We start from the raw sequence: 17,066 nt of genomic DNA, 5'->3' as shown, positions 1-17,066 counted from the left end.
GGCATCCTCAGGGATTGTTTTTTTTTTCTTTTTTTTTCTTTTTTCAGGGATTGTTTCTATCGATTGCTTTTTTTCTCTGTACATGGGCCATACTTTTCTATTTCTTTACATGTCTTGTAATCTTTTGTTGAAAACTAGATATGTGGTAAGATGTATGAACGTCTCATTACCCAGATCTTCCTTTTAGGAACCTCTTGGTCGCCCTGACTTTTATCATTGCCTCAGGCAGCCATGATTTTAAACAATTCCAGAGTTTCTGTGGACTGTTTTCAGCAAACACCCTGAGGGAGCAAGTCAGGCGAAATATGAATAAACTCTGTGACTGGTATTTTTCCAGAGAATGGAACATGTCAAATAGTGACAGTTCTCTGGGAGTGTAGGTTTTTTGTGGAACTTCAAACTGGGGTCTGCCCTTACTTACTATGGCTGTAAGGCTGCCGATTTTCAAGACCAATACTGACCTGAGGAAAGGAGAATGAGAATAAAACAAGTTAAAATAATAAAACTAGCTGTTTTTAATGAGGTTCAGCCAGTTTTCCTGAATAAGTCTTTCATGATTGTTGCAAGCCTTATTGTAATTTCTAGAATTCTGTAAAAGTCCGTTTTTTGTTTTTTTTGTTTTTTTTAAAGATCACGGCATTTATTTTCTTTTTTTAAAAGTTTATTTATTTCTTCATGAGAGACACAGAGAGAGAGGCAGAGACATAGGCAGAGGGAGAAGCAGGCTCCATGGAGGGAGTCCCATGTGGGGCTCGATCCCAGGTCTCCAGGATCATGCCCTGGGCCAAAGGCAGGCACTAAACCGCTGAGCCACTCAGGAATCCCCTAAAAGTCCGTTTTTAACAACTTTTGCCAGTATACTTGCATTTATAGAGGAGCAGAATTCCAGAGGTCCTTAGTCCACAATTCTAAAAGTGTAAGTCTTCTATCTGTGCTTTTAAATCTAGTTTCTATGTCATGGTGATGTTTTATTATACACTGAGAACTAATTAAGACATGAAGACAAGGAATAAGAATGACTGAACAAATATTTTGATGAAGAATTGGTGGTAATAAGAGATGTGCCAGATACATCAAGCATGGTGTTAGAATCAAAATTGTATGTTTTATTTCAGATTTCATCCTATTCCTCCTGTTCTGTTTGCTAAGAATATCTAGAAGAACCTTATAAAGCTTACCTATGATGATTAAGGAGAGAGAAACTCATATACAAGGATACATTAGAGGGCAGCCTGGGTGGCTTAGTGGTTTAAGTGCCTGCCTTCCACCCAGGGTGTGATCCTGGAGTCCCAGGATCGAGTCCCATGTCAGACTCCCTACATGGAGCCTGCTCCTCCCTCTGCTTGTGTCGCTGCCTCTCTCTCTCTCTCTTTCTGTGTCTATCATGAATAAATAAATAAAATAAAATAAAAAAAACCAAGGATACATTAGAATAATTCTAGAAGGAAAGACTGAGAGAATTCAATCAAAAATTCATAAAATTACAAAGAATATGCTTTAGGAATATTAACTTTTGGACTAATTATAGAATAATAGGCATCCCTTAAAGTTTGATGAAGCCTAATAAAAAACAATAAAGGGAAATAACATTTTAAAAACATATTTTTAGAATTTCTTCCAAGAAATGGAAGAGGCTTAACACCTGAAAGTGTAATTAAATTATTGGGTTATAGATCTATGAATGGTTTTTAAAGTTTTAGTATTTCTTGGGGATACATCAAAGAAACTTTGGAAGCCTTTATAATCTTTTCTGAAACATTCTTTGGTGCACCATCTGGAACTAAGTGATGTACTAGATGGATATTGATCTAATTCAGTGTAGCATGTGCATTGTTAGAATGATTACTATTATATACTTATTATTCATGTAAAGGTGTTTTGTGTCTTTTTCTTTTAGGTATGTAAAAGAAGGAGATACAGTGTCTCAGTTTGATAGCATCTGTGAAGTTCAAAGTGATAAAGCTTCTGTTACTATCACTAGTCGTTATGATGGAGTCATTAAAAAACTGTATTATAATCTAGACGATATTGCCTATGTGGGAAAGCCATTAGTAGACATAGAAACGGAAGCTTTAAAAGGTATTGTAAATGTGTTCATCTATTTTGCCAAATTGATTACTGCTGTCCTTTTGTTATTAGGTACTAATTAAAAGAGATATTTATTTTTAATAATATACAGGATTTAATTTGGTAATTATCTTTTGACCAGTTACCATGTTAGAAACATATATTAGCACTTAATTTATCTGGAGACCTGCCTTCTGGAAACCTTAGTGTTCAAAAAATCAACAGGCTTTCTCAGGAATTAAAGATTCAGGCCCTGAACCCTAGTCACTAATAACAAAAACTGAAGTATGTAAAAGATTAAATCTAACAGTGGGATCATTCTTTTTGCCACTGATTCAAAAACAAAAACAGTTCCTTGGGGTGCCTGGCTAAGTCAGTCAGTAGGGCATGTAACTCTTGATCTTGGGATCATGAGTTGGAGCCCCACATTGGGGGTAGAAATTACTTTTAAAAGTTTTTAAATTAAATATTTAAAAATCACACACTTTCATTGATAATAGTTATGAAAGCAAACTTCTTGAAGAGAACTGGAAGAGAAAAGAAGGAAAGTCATAATGAAAAGTGAAGAGAGTAGCATTCAGAAGAAGCAGCCACCATGCAACTTATAAGCAGTAGATGTCCTGACAAAAGTGAATCCCTTGTAAAAATGTTGCAGAGGAAAACTAAAACATTGGGCTCTCCCAGTGGCAGCAAACAGCTAACTGTCTACCTCAGAAGTTCCTTAATGCATTGTTATGATACACTAAAGTTATGCATGTAGGAAACAGCTTTGACATCAGGGATGGAGGGGTGTGTGTTTTAATAAGTTTTGTGATGCAACCCTAAGCCAGCAATCTCCCTGGGCTGAAATAGACATTTTAGTAGTGTAATTCAGAAGTCCAGAAGAAGTCTGCATTACAGTGGCTGGTTGACTCATAGTTCTGCAGACTATATCATTAATAACAATAATAACTAGTATCACAGTCACACTTCACAGTCGTAAAAAGTTTTGTATTATTTTATTTATCCTTACTTGTGAAATATTTCAGCTTAACAGATGAAGAAATTAAAACAACCTTTAAAGGTTGGGCGATTTGCCCCATGGTCAATGACAGAGCTAAATTTGGAACTCGATGGCCTGTGTTTGTCCAGAATATTTTACACTATGGCATGTTGCCTCCAAAAGTTGGAAGATGGCTTATTGAAGCCTTCTTACTATTTATTTAATTTCTACTATAAAAGCAGGATATGTGCATTGTAGCAAGTTATAAAATACAGAAAACCAAAATAAAATGAAAACATTCCTGCTACTCAGAAATCACTACTCTTAACACATTAGTATATATCATTCCAGACATTTTTCTAAGCGCACACATATGGATTAAGTAGCGTTTACCAAAGTAATATATTGTGCTTGCTGTATTCTAATCTGTTTGCTTAATTAAGTACATGTATTTGTGACAGTACATTTCCATTTTATCTGATAATCAGACTGTATTTAAATTTTCTCAGTTGCCCCAAAATGTCCTTGAAATTTCAATTTATTTGTTCAAACTAGAGTGAATATGGGACTATACATTGCCCATGGTCTCTTTTCATTTGACTCCTACTCTTTCACATTTTGTTTCATGACATTGATTTGTGGACAGGACTGTGCCATTTGTTTTGCAAAATGTCAACATCTTTGGGATTTATCTTGTTGCTCCTTCATAGTAGTGTTGGCTTGTTCCTACCATTCCTATGGTTCCTACAAACTGGAAGCAAGTTTTTTTATTTAAAGATTTTATTTATTTATTATTTTTTTAAAAGATTTTATTTATTTATTCATTCCTACCATTCCTATGGTTCCTACAAACTGGAAGCAAGTTTTTTTATTTAAAGATTTTATTTATTTATTATTTTTTTAAAAGATTTTATTTATTTATTCATGAGAGACAGAGAGAGAGAGAGAGAGGCAGAGACACAGGCAGAGGGAGAAGCAGGCTCCATGCAAGGAGCCCGACATGGGACTTGATCCCCGGACTCCAGGATCACGCCCTGGGCTAAAGGCATGCACTAAACCGCTGAGCCACCCAGGGATCCCCTATTTATTAATTATTTATTAATGAGAAACAGAGAGAGAGACAGAGACAGAGACAGAGAGAGGCAGAGACACAGGCAGAGGGAGAAGCAGGCTCCATGCAGGGAGCCTGATGTGGGATTCGATCCCGGGTGTCCAGGATCAGGCCCTGGGCTGAAGGCGGTGCTAAACCGCTGAGCCACCCGGGCCTACCCTGGAAGCAAGTTTTAAAGGCAGTTCAAGTCAAATATTTGGCTAGAATACATCATGGATAATATGGTGTACTTCAAATCTGCTTCACATCAAGACACACATGACATCTGGATGACCTGCTGTAGTGACACTAAGTTTAAACAGTGAATTAGGATGATAACCTTGCCCCTCCATTGTAGTTATGTTTTACGTTCTGTAACCTGAAAATTATCTATGTGGTGTTACTTTGGCACTATATAAATCATTTATAATCATTTGAGAATCCTTGCCTAAATCAATAAGGGTTGTGGAATGATGATTTTTTGATTCTGTCATTCCTTATACATTATTATTAACTGGCATCATTCTGTAAAGTGGAGCTTTGCTCTCATCAGTTGGGTCTCATACAGTTCATACTGGAAAGGGTAAATAAATGCTTACTTCTTTTCCCTTACCAAAGAGTTGCCTTTTTTTTTTTTTTCTCAAGGAGTTGCTTTTAATAGTGATATTAAATTTCCAACTTTCTCTTTGTGTGTATTCAGTTGACTTGCTGTTTTTAATCTATTATTATTGTTCTGTTGAATGCTGAAATTGTTAATAGGAGTGACCCTTTCAGGGTGGCTCCTGTGTTTTCTTTTAACGTGACCCTATTAATTTTCAAAAACTTCCTTGCTTTTGGCACAAGAACATGATTGGGACTCACCTTGTATATTCCAGCCCCAGGTCTGGAATTATCCATTTCTTTAGGGTTCTTGTTCCTTTTAATGTGGAATGGACAAGTGACCATAATCTAGATTTTAGGGGTGCTTCCTATTACCTTGATTCCAAATTTCTATTGAAAGGCATAATTTGAGATCCCTGGGTGGCTCAGCGGTTTAGCGCCTGCCTTTGGCCCAGGGTGTGATCCTGGAGTCCTAGGATCAAATCCCACATCAGGCTCCCTGCATGGAGCCTGCTTTTCTCTCTGCCTGTGTCTCTGCCTCTCTCTCTCTGTGTCTCTCGTGAATAAATAAATAAAATCTTAAAAAAAAAAAAAAAAGAAAGGCATAATTTAGGAATATTAAAAACAAAAAAAGAATTCACCTTTTATTTTTTTTAAGAATTCACCTTTTAAAATTACCTGAAACTTAAAATTATTTTGATATATCAATGTCCATTATTGTTATTATTATTATTATTATTATTATTATTATTCAATTAGGACCTAAAAGGGAAAAGAGGGTTATATTCTTGGCACAAACTGAGAGTGCTGAATCCTAATCACTGGACCACCAGGGAGCATCAGTCTGGGCACAAACTGAGACAGGCAAAGATGCTAAACACTATTATGGATGTCAGTAAATTAGAATATTTAGTCAGGTGCTGTAGACCAGATTAGATACTAATATAGGGCATCCAAAAAAAATGAATTATTTATATGAACAAGTAAACAATTGAGAATTATGGGATTTTTATTGTTTGATTTTATTTTAGAGTTTATTTTGGCATTTCCAATGAGAGTCAATAAGTCTTGATGTATAGCAAAATACGAAATCACAGAACTATTTCAGAATGGGGTGTTATTTCTGGAGAATTGTTTCACAAAAATGAATCTCTTATATAGCATGAATGAATCTCAAAAAATTATGCTGAGCGAAAGAAACCAGACAAGAAAGAGAACATTCTATATTATCTATGTATATAAAATTTTAGGGGATCCCTGGGTGGCGCAGCGGTTTAGCGCCTGCCTTTGGCCCAGGGCGCGATCCTGGAGACCTGGGATCGAATCCCACGTCGGGCTCCCGGTGCATGGAGCCTGCTTCTCCCTCTGCCTATGTCTCTGCCTCTCTCTCTCTCTCTGTGTGTGACTATCATAAATAAATAAAAATTAAAAAAAAAATTTAGGACATGCAAACTAATCTATAAAGACAGAAAACTGATTAGTGGTTGCCTGGGTACAAGAAATTGTTTGGGAGGGGTGGATATGTTCCTTATCTTGATTATGGTGATGGTTTATGGGTATATATATATATTTCAAGTTTATCAAATTTTATATTTTGTGCAGTTTACTGTATGTTAAAAAGTGAGATTGCATAGGTTATGTTCAGACAAAAAAAGAGTCTGATAATATTCCTCATTGAGAACTGATCATTCGCTAGCTATTCTGTTTTGTTTGCCAATCAGAATATAATCTCAACAGTTACTTTGCATTGTCATTCTATTTTGCATGTATACCTTTTTGCTTTTATATTGTTTTATTGTATTTTTTTCCTGTAAGAGTAAACTATGAATCCTAGTCTATATATAAGCAAACCTATAGAATAGTAGATTCAATTTAATGAGGCGTTTACAGATGCCTCTTTAATTTTAGAAATGGGAAGCGTTTCTAAATATTTTGTGTACCTTTTCTTAAGGAAGAATTTGTAATAATACTGAATTGTTTATGTTGCTTTTTGCTTTAATGCTAGTAAAACCAATTATACTGTAAATAGAAAATTACCAAACAAAAAGTCTTTTAGAACTATAAAATAGTCCTATTTCCATTTTACAGATGGAAAATAATTATAGTATAGAAGTATTATGGGTATAAGAGATCAAAACTAGACATCTTAATAGTAGTATTAGAAGTTAATCCTGTCTTCTAATGCTTGTTTAAAGGATATTCTATGGTATTGTCTTTTGTTATATGGTGGTGGTTGTTTTTCAAGGCCAGAGTGTCAGGATAATTTTGAGAAGGAAAACTCTATTTGTGATGTTCAAGTTCTATCTATGAGTGCTTTGACTGTCGGCAGACCTCTATTTGAAAAGAGCTTACTGGTCTCACTTATGCTACCTTGTATGTGTGACATTTAGAAGGCATATACTGTTGGCACTTGTTTGAGTGGCACATACACTGTTCAAAAATATGTATTACAAGTTGAAATCCAGTTAATTAATATTATCAAGATTATATCAAAGCTGTTCCATGTCTCAGTGCATTGTACACTGTAAACTCAGTTTTAAGTATATTGCCATGTGTTCTTTTTACAGCTAACCTGGCTTTCTATAGTTTCTATTTAACAAAGTAAGATGGCTCCTCACTTTTTTAAATAACTGAAGTTTTTGGTACCAAACTTCTCAAAATCATTTATTTGAGGGGAATTGTTAGTTTTATTTCTTTTAACTTTATATATTTTACTCCTTAAAGTGAGGGTATTGAATAGAGCCTAGAATCATTTTTTATTATGCAAAAATATGTTAATGAACATTTATTATTTTGGAAACTGTACAATTCTGCATCTGGCTATTGGATTTTCAGCCTACTTTTTAGCATTGTCATTGTCCCTGGCCATAATTCTCCTTCCTAACTTTCTGGGAACACCAATAACTAAGTTTAAGAAGTAGGTACTGAGAAGAGAAAATAAGATCTGGTTGAGAGTCTAAATTCCTTTTTTTCTGGAGCAAGGGCATGGTTTTATTTTTTTTATTTATTTACTTACTTATTTAAAAACGATTTTATTTATTTATTCATGAGACACACAGAGAGAGAGAGGCAGAGACACAGGCAGAGCAGAGGGAGAAGCAGGCTCCATGCAGGGAACCTGGGTGGGACTCGACCCTGGGTCTTCAGGATCACGCCCTGAAGGCGGTACTAAACCGCTGAGCCACCCACGCTGCCCAAGGGCATGGTTTTAATGCTGAGGCTGTGTGGCAGCTCTTTAGGTATTCTGATACTAAAGCTATGTGCAGAATTAAGTTGCCAGAACGTCTGACCACCACCACTATCCCTAATTAATCCTAAATCAGGGGTCTTACCATGGTAGAGAAGTATTAAGGAAAGAGAGGGAGGAACATAAGCTATAGCAGATTTCTTTATAAAACTAATGTTATTCTTCTGTTATATTGTATTTATCTTTTAACATCACTGCCTGTCATTGAATGCTTTCTCTGTGCTAATGCTATATATACATTATTTCATATAATCACATAGATTAAATTATCTAGATTATTTTTTTTAAAGATTTATTTATTTATTTATTCAGAGAGAACGAAAGAGAGGCAGAGACACAGGCAGAGAGAGAAGCAGGCTCCATGCAGGGAGCCTGACGTGGGACTCTATCCCGGGTCTCCAGGATCACACCCCGGGCTGCAGGCAGCGCTAAACCGCTGCGCCACTGGGGCTGCCCAATTATCTAAATTATCATTTGCATTGGACACGTGCATCATTGAGACCCAGAGGTTTAATATCTTGCCTGTGGTCACATATCTAGTAACTAGTGGTACTGTGATTTGACCCCAGCTCTGTTTAATTCTAAAGCTTGTATTCCTAATCACTTTGCTACACTGAAAATTCTATTCAGAGTCTATGAGTATCAGCTCATTCTGTATCTAGAGCAGTGGGACTGAATTTCTAGCACTGTTCATATGCATATTTATGAAATTCTATAATGACAAATTAGGTGTCCCACAGAGTTTATAATATTTTTATTTTTATTTTTTAAAAATATTTTATTTATTCATGAGAGACACAGAGAGAGGCAGAGACATAGGCAGAGGGAGAAGCAGGATCCCCGTGAGGAGCCCGATGTGGGACTACTGGATCCTAGAACCCTAGGATCAAGACCTGAGCCAAAGGCAGATGTTCAACTGCTGAGTCACCCAGGTGCCCTATAATATTTATTTTTAAAGAATTACTTATTTAGCTAGAAAGAGCATGAGCAGGAAGGGCAAAGGAGAGAGAGAGAAAATCTGAAGTAGACTGTGTTGAGCCCAACATGGGGCTTGGTTTCACTCAGTTCATGACCTAAGTCAAAACCAAGAGTCAGACGTCTAACTAACTGGACCAAGTAGACACCACCCCCCAAAGAGTTTATAATAGTAAAATGTTTACTGGGGGATCCCTGGGTGGCGCAGCGGTTTGGCGCCTGCCTTTGGCCCAGGGCGCGATCCTGGAGATCCGGGATCGAATCCCACGTCGGGCTCCCAGTGCATGGAGCCTGCTTCTCCCTCTGCCTGTGTCTCTGCCTCTCTCTCTCTCTGTGTGTGACTATCATAAATAATAAATAGAAAAATTAAAAAAAAATGTTTACTGGGATTAATACAGTGTTCTGAGTTAAGAAAGCTCTTTGAGGGGTGCCTGAGTGGCTCAGTCAGTTGAGTGTCTGACTCATGATTTTGGCTCAGGTCATGATCTCAGGGTCGTGAGACTGAGCCCCACATAGGGCTCTGTGCTCAGCATGGAGTGTGCTTGTCCCTCTCCCTCTGCTCCCCCCACCCCTCTGCTCACACTCTCCCTCTCTCTCAAATAGATAAATAAAATCTTAAACTCCCAAAACTCTGACATAAAACCATTCCAAGAATATAGCATGTCATTTAATTAAATTATGCTCAATGACGTAAATTGCAGAATATAATGCTGGGGCATAATGAATGGTAGCTATAACTTAGTTTTGTTCAGCCAGTTATAGATTGGTTGAATGAGTTGTTTTCAATAATTTGATGTGAAAAAGAAAATGCAATGGGATCTCACTGGTTTGAGTATCATCAATTCTCAATTTATGATCATTTATATAGGAAATAAACTAAAGTTTACATTTGTTGTTCGAGGAAAGGTCTTTCTAAGCAGTTTTGCAGAGAGAAAAGTTTAAAACTTTTTATGAAAACATAGTTTCAAACACCCTTGAGTGCTTTAGTATTTCAAAGCAATTTCTTCTAAAAGAATTAACCCAATTAAGTGAATTAACTACTTAATGTAGTTTTTAGAAATAGTTCTTAAAATATCTAAGAATATTGCAATTTCAGTTTTAGTATTTTTACTTATTCGAATTACCTTTTTATTTAATCTGAAATAGTTCAGTTACAAATTTGCATCACATGAGGAATTCTGACAACACTCAATTGATATTCTTCATGACAAAAAGTGCTTATTTACCAGAGTTCTTTTGTTGTTCTTTTTAAAAATTTAAGTAAGGCTTTTAAAACTGTGTATTCTAAACCTGCTACTGAAAAAATAAAATCCCACATATTATAGTGCTAGAACCATGAAAATCACATCACTTGGGGGAGAGTTAGGACATTTTAGTTTAGGCTTAACTCTGTCGCCCCTGAGAGTCTTTTTCCACTTTGATAAAATTAAGAAATATGCCCTGTATTTCTGTAACAGTGTTGTGATCCTAAAAGGAGAAAATGTGTATAAAAAAGTTAGAAATAGATTTAAAGTCCTAGGTAGGAAGATGGTGCTGAAGAGAGCTTTCTTCCAACAACTACCTGACTACTACAAATATATATAATGTGATTGACTTCTCACCAATGAATTTGTTTTGTTACTCCTATTTATACCCAAATTATTCTAAAAGGTGGTACTACTTGGTCATATATCAGAATGTTTCCCAGAAAGGTGAGTAGCAATAAATTCAGTGACCCTTTGGAAGTATATAACTTTTATATATATATATCTGGGCATTTATACATTTCTCCTACTCTAGCAAATACACATTAATGCAGGTTATATTTGGAATTCCTACAATTGAATCTCCTTGGTTTCCCTTTGCCTCTTAATCCCTAATGCTCATTTCTTACTAGTTTCTCCAATAACTTTAACAGATATGGACAATACTACAGGATTTCTCAGATTGCAACACAACTATGTCGTTAGCAATAGGAGCTGTATTCTGGCTTCTTTGACCACACAGAAAATTTACTAGGGTCATGAACTAACGGAAAGAGTATAGGGTGAGGCCGTCCTAAGAATGAATCCCAGCCCTTCAGTTTCTTGGCTGTGTGAACTTAAGCCAGTTCCTTTGTCTTTCAAGTATCAATTTCTTTTTTCTCTCTAGAATGGGATAATAATCTGTTTTACACAGTTGAAGTGAAGATTAAATTATGATATTGCATATGTAGTGCAACATTTGACATATAAGAGGTGCTTGTCGAGGAGGAAAAAGTAATTCTCCCACTAACCTGAGTTCTTAGCTGAGGCTGCCTGTAATAAAAGAATACCAAGAGAAAAAAACAAGTATATTACCATTTATACCTCATCTATTTTCCCTGGAGACACCCAGGGAAAGATGAGTAACTCAAAGATGTGGCTTTAGAGTTTAGGCTTAAATGTCACTCTGATAGGGAAAGAGGAAGTGGAATGTTGGCCTCTTAGGGGAGAGTAAGTTTTTGGGAAGGTGAATGGGCCCTTAGAGAACAGATGAGAAGTGGGAGGTACAACAATTTGGGCCAAAGTTTGAGAGTGGTGCTGACTTCTAATCTCTCCTATGATGAGAGTCAATCTTCCCTGGTGGATGAAACTCCTGGGGTGGAGATTTATGACAGTTGAGTTCCTCCTGGAAGATCTGTCTTTAGGCACATGAGAGTTTAGGGAATGCCTTTTCCTGCATTTGCTGTGAAATGCTTTGCATTTCAAGTGCCACAGCGCAAAATAATCAGTATACAAAAGTGGTGTATTTGAGGTGGCATATTCCGCTATCCTTCATGCTCAATACAAGTTGTGTTTTGCCTTCCTTACCTTTAGGGGAACTTTGAGAGCTCCACTGGGCCAGTTCCTAGACCAGTGAGGAGGAATGAAGAGATTGTCTTTCCATAGGTACAGCAGTGGAGAATTATTTGCTTTGAATGGAATGTCAGAGCAAATTCAGTTGCCTGCTTTCCGAGGCCTAGTCTCTAATTCACTCATCCCCACAGAGACTTCTGCTATACAGCATTGATTTCAAGCTTCAGACTTTGACAATTAAATGCTCTCAAAAACTTGCTCATTTTTGGTTGCAGAAATATATGCTAATATCCTGGGGTAGTTTTTTATCTGTCAGTACTCTAGATTTAGAGACTAGACCAACCAAATTAGCATCAGCCATGAAAATAAAATCTTCTGCAGAATTCCTTAAGCCATATTCAAAGCGGAGACAAATTTTAAATGCTTTGTTATTTTAGGAAAGATTTTATATATTTAAGATTTTATATGATTCTTTCATGTAATTTGCCTCACATTTTATTCTTATTTTATACTACTTGTAAATATAAATGAGAAATTTATGAAGAAAGTATTTAAAATAGAGAACATTTAAAAATTTATTGAAGAAGCTCTCATTTTTTAACTTATAGCTGCTGCATGATTCTAACAGAAATGAAGTAAACACCAGGTAATAACAAACATTAAACAGTACTAGGTGCCAGTACACCCTCCTCCCTCCCCCACTGTTTGTTTCCCATTGTGAAGTTGTGTTTTCCCACTCTGAAGTAGCCTGAATAGTATGCTTTTGATTATACATTTTAAGTTGAATTTATTTATATAAGTCACTAAGCTTGTTTTTGTTTTGTAGTATTTTCAACTAAAGAGCAAATTTTACCTTGTTACCAGATTCAGAAGAAGATGTTGTTGAAACTCCTGCTGTGTCCCATGATGAACACACACACCAAGAGATAAAGGGCCAGAAAACACTGGCAACTCCTGCAGTTCGCCGCCTAGCAATGGAAAACAATGTAAGTTTTCTTAATATTTAAATGTGAGATTACATAGAAAATAGACATTTGTATTGATGAGAGATTAGCCAACTATTCCACGAAGAGATAGGTCAAGTTGAGATTAAAGGAAAATGATAGCATGTATTACTGAAAAGTGATTGTTGCAGAAAAGCACCAGTGAGAAAGGAGAGATTGCAAGCTTATTTACTTATAATAATTGAGCTGAGTGGTTTTATTATTTTTCCTTAGAGTCTAATAATAAGTCTACCATCTATTGAACACTTGTAAATACTAGTGTCTTAGATCCCTAGAAGCCAGCTTGAGACAGGGATTTGGATGTGTGTGATGGATTGATTGAGGGAGGGAACACCTTTTCTGGGAATGAGGGAAGCAGATAGGGAAGGGAAGAGAAGAAAAATGGGTCACGCAAGGGTGTGGTCTTAAGGATCTGATCCAGTGGGGTTGAGGAAAACCATTGAATTATCCTGATTTGAGACAAAGAGCAGCGTTTTGTATTCCCTCTTATCAGCCAGTCATTGGTGCTTACCCCCAGGGCAAAGTGGCTTCCAGGTTTTGGAATCAGTCTGTATGCATCATCTCAAGTAATCTTTAAAATAACTCTGTTGGGGCAGCCCCGGTGGCGGTGGCTCAGCGGTTTAGTGCCGCCTTCGGCCCAGGGCTTGATCCTGGAGACCGGGCTCCCTGCATGGAGCCTGCTTCTGTCTCTGCCTGTGTCTCTCCCTCTCTCTCAATCTCTGTCTCTCATGAATAAATAAATAAAATTTTTAAAAAATAAATAAATAACACTGTTAAGATATGGGGGCTATTTAGAAACTTGGACAGGTAAAGTAAGGTCCAGGGTCACACAGCTAAAGCAGTGGTAAAGCCAGGATTCTGAAGGAGGTCTCTGTGACTCCAAATCCAGTACCCTTAATCATTATATACTGCCTCAACAATTATTGCCTCCATTATGTGAGCTCTTATGAGTCAGACACTGTGTGCACACATATTCTCTCCAATCCTCACAACCATCCTGCAGGGTAGTTTGGATTACCGGTTTTCAGCTGAGAAAGGGCAGAGAAGTTGTTTAAATTGCCTAAAATCAAGTAAGTAGCTGAACTGGAGATTTGAATGCATCTTCGTTTTCCAAACTTGGGTTCTTTGCACTATGCCCCATAATGCAGGGTTTTTATCTGTTTTTGAGAAAGGTAGTTAAGTTACAGTGAGAAAAAACAAAAGCTTATATTTTAGAAATATGTAGTATGTCATTAAAATGTTCATATCCTTTCAGACAATTATCCTATCATTGTGAGATTATCCCAAAGAAATAATCTAGGATACATTCTTCCAAGTGTTTTATATAACCAAAAGTGAGGGGATCCCTGGGTGGCTCAGTGGTTTAGGGCCTGCCTTTGGCCCAGGGCGTGATCTTGGAGTCCCGGGATCGAGTCCCACGTCGGGCTCCCTCCATGGAGCTTACTTCTCCCTCTGCCTGTGTCTCTGCCTCTCTCTCTCTCTGTGTCTCTCATGAATAAGTAAATAAAATCTTTAAAAAAAAAAAAAAGTGAGAAGGCACATGTGTTCAAAATGAGGGATATGCTTGAGTAAATTATGTTATTTTTATGAATTGAGTTTGTTTTAAAATTAAAAACCAAAAAAAAATAAAATAAAATTGAAAACCAATGGCATTCAAAAAATAAAAACCAATGGCATTTACAGTTATTTGAAATTACCTAAAAATTATTTAAATTGGGCAGCCTGGGTGACTCAGAGGTTTAGCGCCGCCTTCCGCCTGGAGTGTGATCCTGGAGACCCGGTCGGGACCTCTGCGTGGAGCCTGCTTTTCCCTCTGCCTGTGTCTCTGCCTCTCTCTCTCTATGTGGGTCTCTCATGAATAAATAAATAAATCTTAAAAAAAAAATTTATTTAGATTCCCAGAATTCTTTGTTATTTTTAGTATATGTGCTGCCGGAGCAAGCACCCAGAATTCTTTGTTATAAACTAAATGTTTGACATGAGAAAGTCCTTTATTCTTCTGAAGTCATCCTTAGAGAAGCAATAATACAAATGATGCAGGACTTAAATTGAGAAATTAATTAATACACAGTAAGTATGAGGTTATCACCTAAGCTTATGTCTTTTTATATAACAGAATTAAATTTAACGAAGATATTTTATCTCTGTAACTAAACATAGAAGGGGATTAAACAAAGTCAGATCACAGTGTTTACAGAGAGAGCCCTTTTAAGGTTCCTGGACCCAATTCCAATATATATATTGGGGGTAGGGAAGGTTCCCACAAAAACAAGCAATTTTCTGGATAACCAACTGGGTATCCTACACTTCAGGTCCATTCTGACAGTGTCTGTTGATAGTGTCAGAGTTGACGGGTTAATGATTCCATCCTGCAAGACTGCCCACCCTACCCCCAACACTCCTGATGCCCTCAAGCCATGTTATCAGGTATGCTTCTGACCTATTGGCTATGCATGAGAGGTCCCCACAATCCCCTCTTTGGGTTTGATTAATTTGCTAGAGCAGCTCACAGAATTTAGGAAACACATTTACTCACTAGGTTATCGGTTTATTTTAAAAGAATACAACTCCAGAACTGCCAGATGGAGGGACACAAAGCAAGGTATGTTGAAAGAGGTGAAGAGTTTCCATGCCCTCTTGAGGGTGTGCCACTCTTTCCAAATCTCCATATGCTCAGCAACCTGGAGATTCTCTAAACCCAGTCCTTTTTTTTGGGTTTTCTTTGAAGGCTTCATTACATAGGCATCAGTTGTCCATTTGCAACTGATTCAGCCTCCTGCCCAGCTCTCTTCCCCTGACTTTGGAGTAGGGATAGTGAAAGTTTTAAACCTCTAATCACAGGATTGGTTCCCCGGGCAACCAGCCTCCATTTTTAGGTTCCCAAAGGGCTTTCCCAAAGTTCATTAATATAGCAAAAGACACCTCTTATCACAGGTCCTTTAATGTATTTTAACAGTTCTATGCCAGAAATGGGGAGGAAGACCAAAACCATACTTTTTTTTTTTAAAGATTGTATTTCTTTCTTTATTCATGAGAGAGAGAGAGAGAGGCAGACATAGGCAGGGGAGAAGCAGGTTCCCTGTGGGGACCCCGGGGATCACGCCCTAAGCTGAAGGCAGACTTTCAACCACTGGGCCACCCAGGCGTTCCAAACATACTTACTATAAATCACAGTCTCACAATGAGTGTCTAGGGGAAAATGGAATTATGTCATTTCTGTAAAAAGCAACAATAAAACATATTTGACACTTAACTTGAAACTCATACTCTAAATATGGCTCAGTAAAGTGAATTTCAGTGTTTTTACAACTATCAGAAAAAAAACTAAGAGAGCTTTTATATGATGATTATTTTAACTGTTACTAGTTTACCAATGGCCAAGTTGTCTGGAATATGCTATAAGGGCGACTTTCCAAAGTGTCAGCTTTATACAGTCATAACGCAAAGTTAACAATTCTAAAGCAGGTTCAAGATTCCAAACTCAATGACATTTTCACTAATTTAACTTGGCTTCATACATGTCACACAGCAAACAAGATAAAGGGTAAGAAGTTAACAAATCACACTCCAAGTCAGTCCCTGAGTGCACAGTTGAGGTGAAAGGTTCTCTCTGTCTGGTCTGGGTCAGCTCTTGGCACATGCTGGTTACTGTGTTCAGCCAGTGGAGGATCTCTCATGTTTAGAAATCAGTCGCGTGAACCTTCGGTGGCAGTTGCGGTTTTAATGCAGTCAGATGTGAAAGGGTCAGCATCTGGAGAGTCAGTTTGCCCTAGGGGTCTAACCTTTTTAAAGTTTAATTAGTCTTAGGTCTTGGCAGGCCTCTTCCGCTTCTAACGACTGTTAGTTCCTGGTTCTTCCAGGTTCACATGACCTTACTGATTATTCGTCCTTAGTATTTTGCTGTTTTTGGTGATGTCTGGTCTTAGCTGCAATGCCTTTGGCTGCTTATGTCACTGCTTGACATGAGCGAATCCATCTTGCTCTCTACAAAAGGTCAGAAACATTGCTCTACATTTGCAATAGTGTTTGACTCTTATATAGTCTCAAAAAAAACTAATAAGAACTATGCAAGAGGGCAGCCCAGGTGGCTCAGCGGTTTAGCACCACGTTCAGCCCAGGGCCTGATCCTGGGGTCCCAGGATCGAGTCCTGCGTCAGGCTCCCTGCATGGAGCCTGCTTCTCCCTCTGCTTGTGTCTCTACGCCTCTCTCTCTCTGTCTCTCATGAATAAATAAATAAAATCTTTAAAAAATACTATGCAAGAAGTTTAAAAGTAGTTGACTGTTTATAAAATGTAACAAATGATT

General features: G+C 37.4%; 1 protein-coding gene across 4 annotated transcripts in view; it reads left to right on the top strand.

Annotated features, from left to right (window-relative positions):
- Positions 1-17,066, top strand: part of DBT (dihydrolipoamide branched chain transacylase E2) — a 53,771-nt gene that overhangs the window by 21,802 nt on the left and 14,903 nt on the right. For 2 of the 4 annotated variants that reach the window (XM_072834692.1, XM_072834693.1), the window contains 2 exons: positions 1,898-2,079; positions 12,621-12,742. In XM_072834692.1, coding sequence (XP_072690793.1) covers positions 1,898-2,079; positions 12,621-12,742 — 304 coding nt within the window. Of the gene's footprint in view, positions 1-1,873; positions 2,080-12,620; positions 12,743-17,066 lie in introns of all 4 variants that reach the window. The other 2 variants (XM_072834691.1, XM_072834694.1) reach the window with 2 other exon arrangements.

This window comes from Canis lupus, chromosome 8, assembly GCF_048164855.1.
Source record: "Canis lupus baileyi chromosome 8, mCanLup2.hap1, whole genome shotgun sequence".
Lineage (NCBI taxonomy): Eukaryota > Metazoa > Chordata > Mammalia > Carnivora > Canidae > Canis > Canis lupus.
Note: the sequence above shows the minus strand (reverse complement) of the source record. Positions and strands in the feature narration are given on the sequence as shown.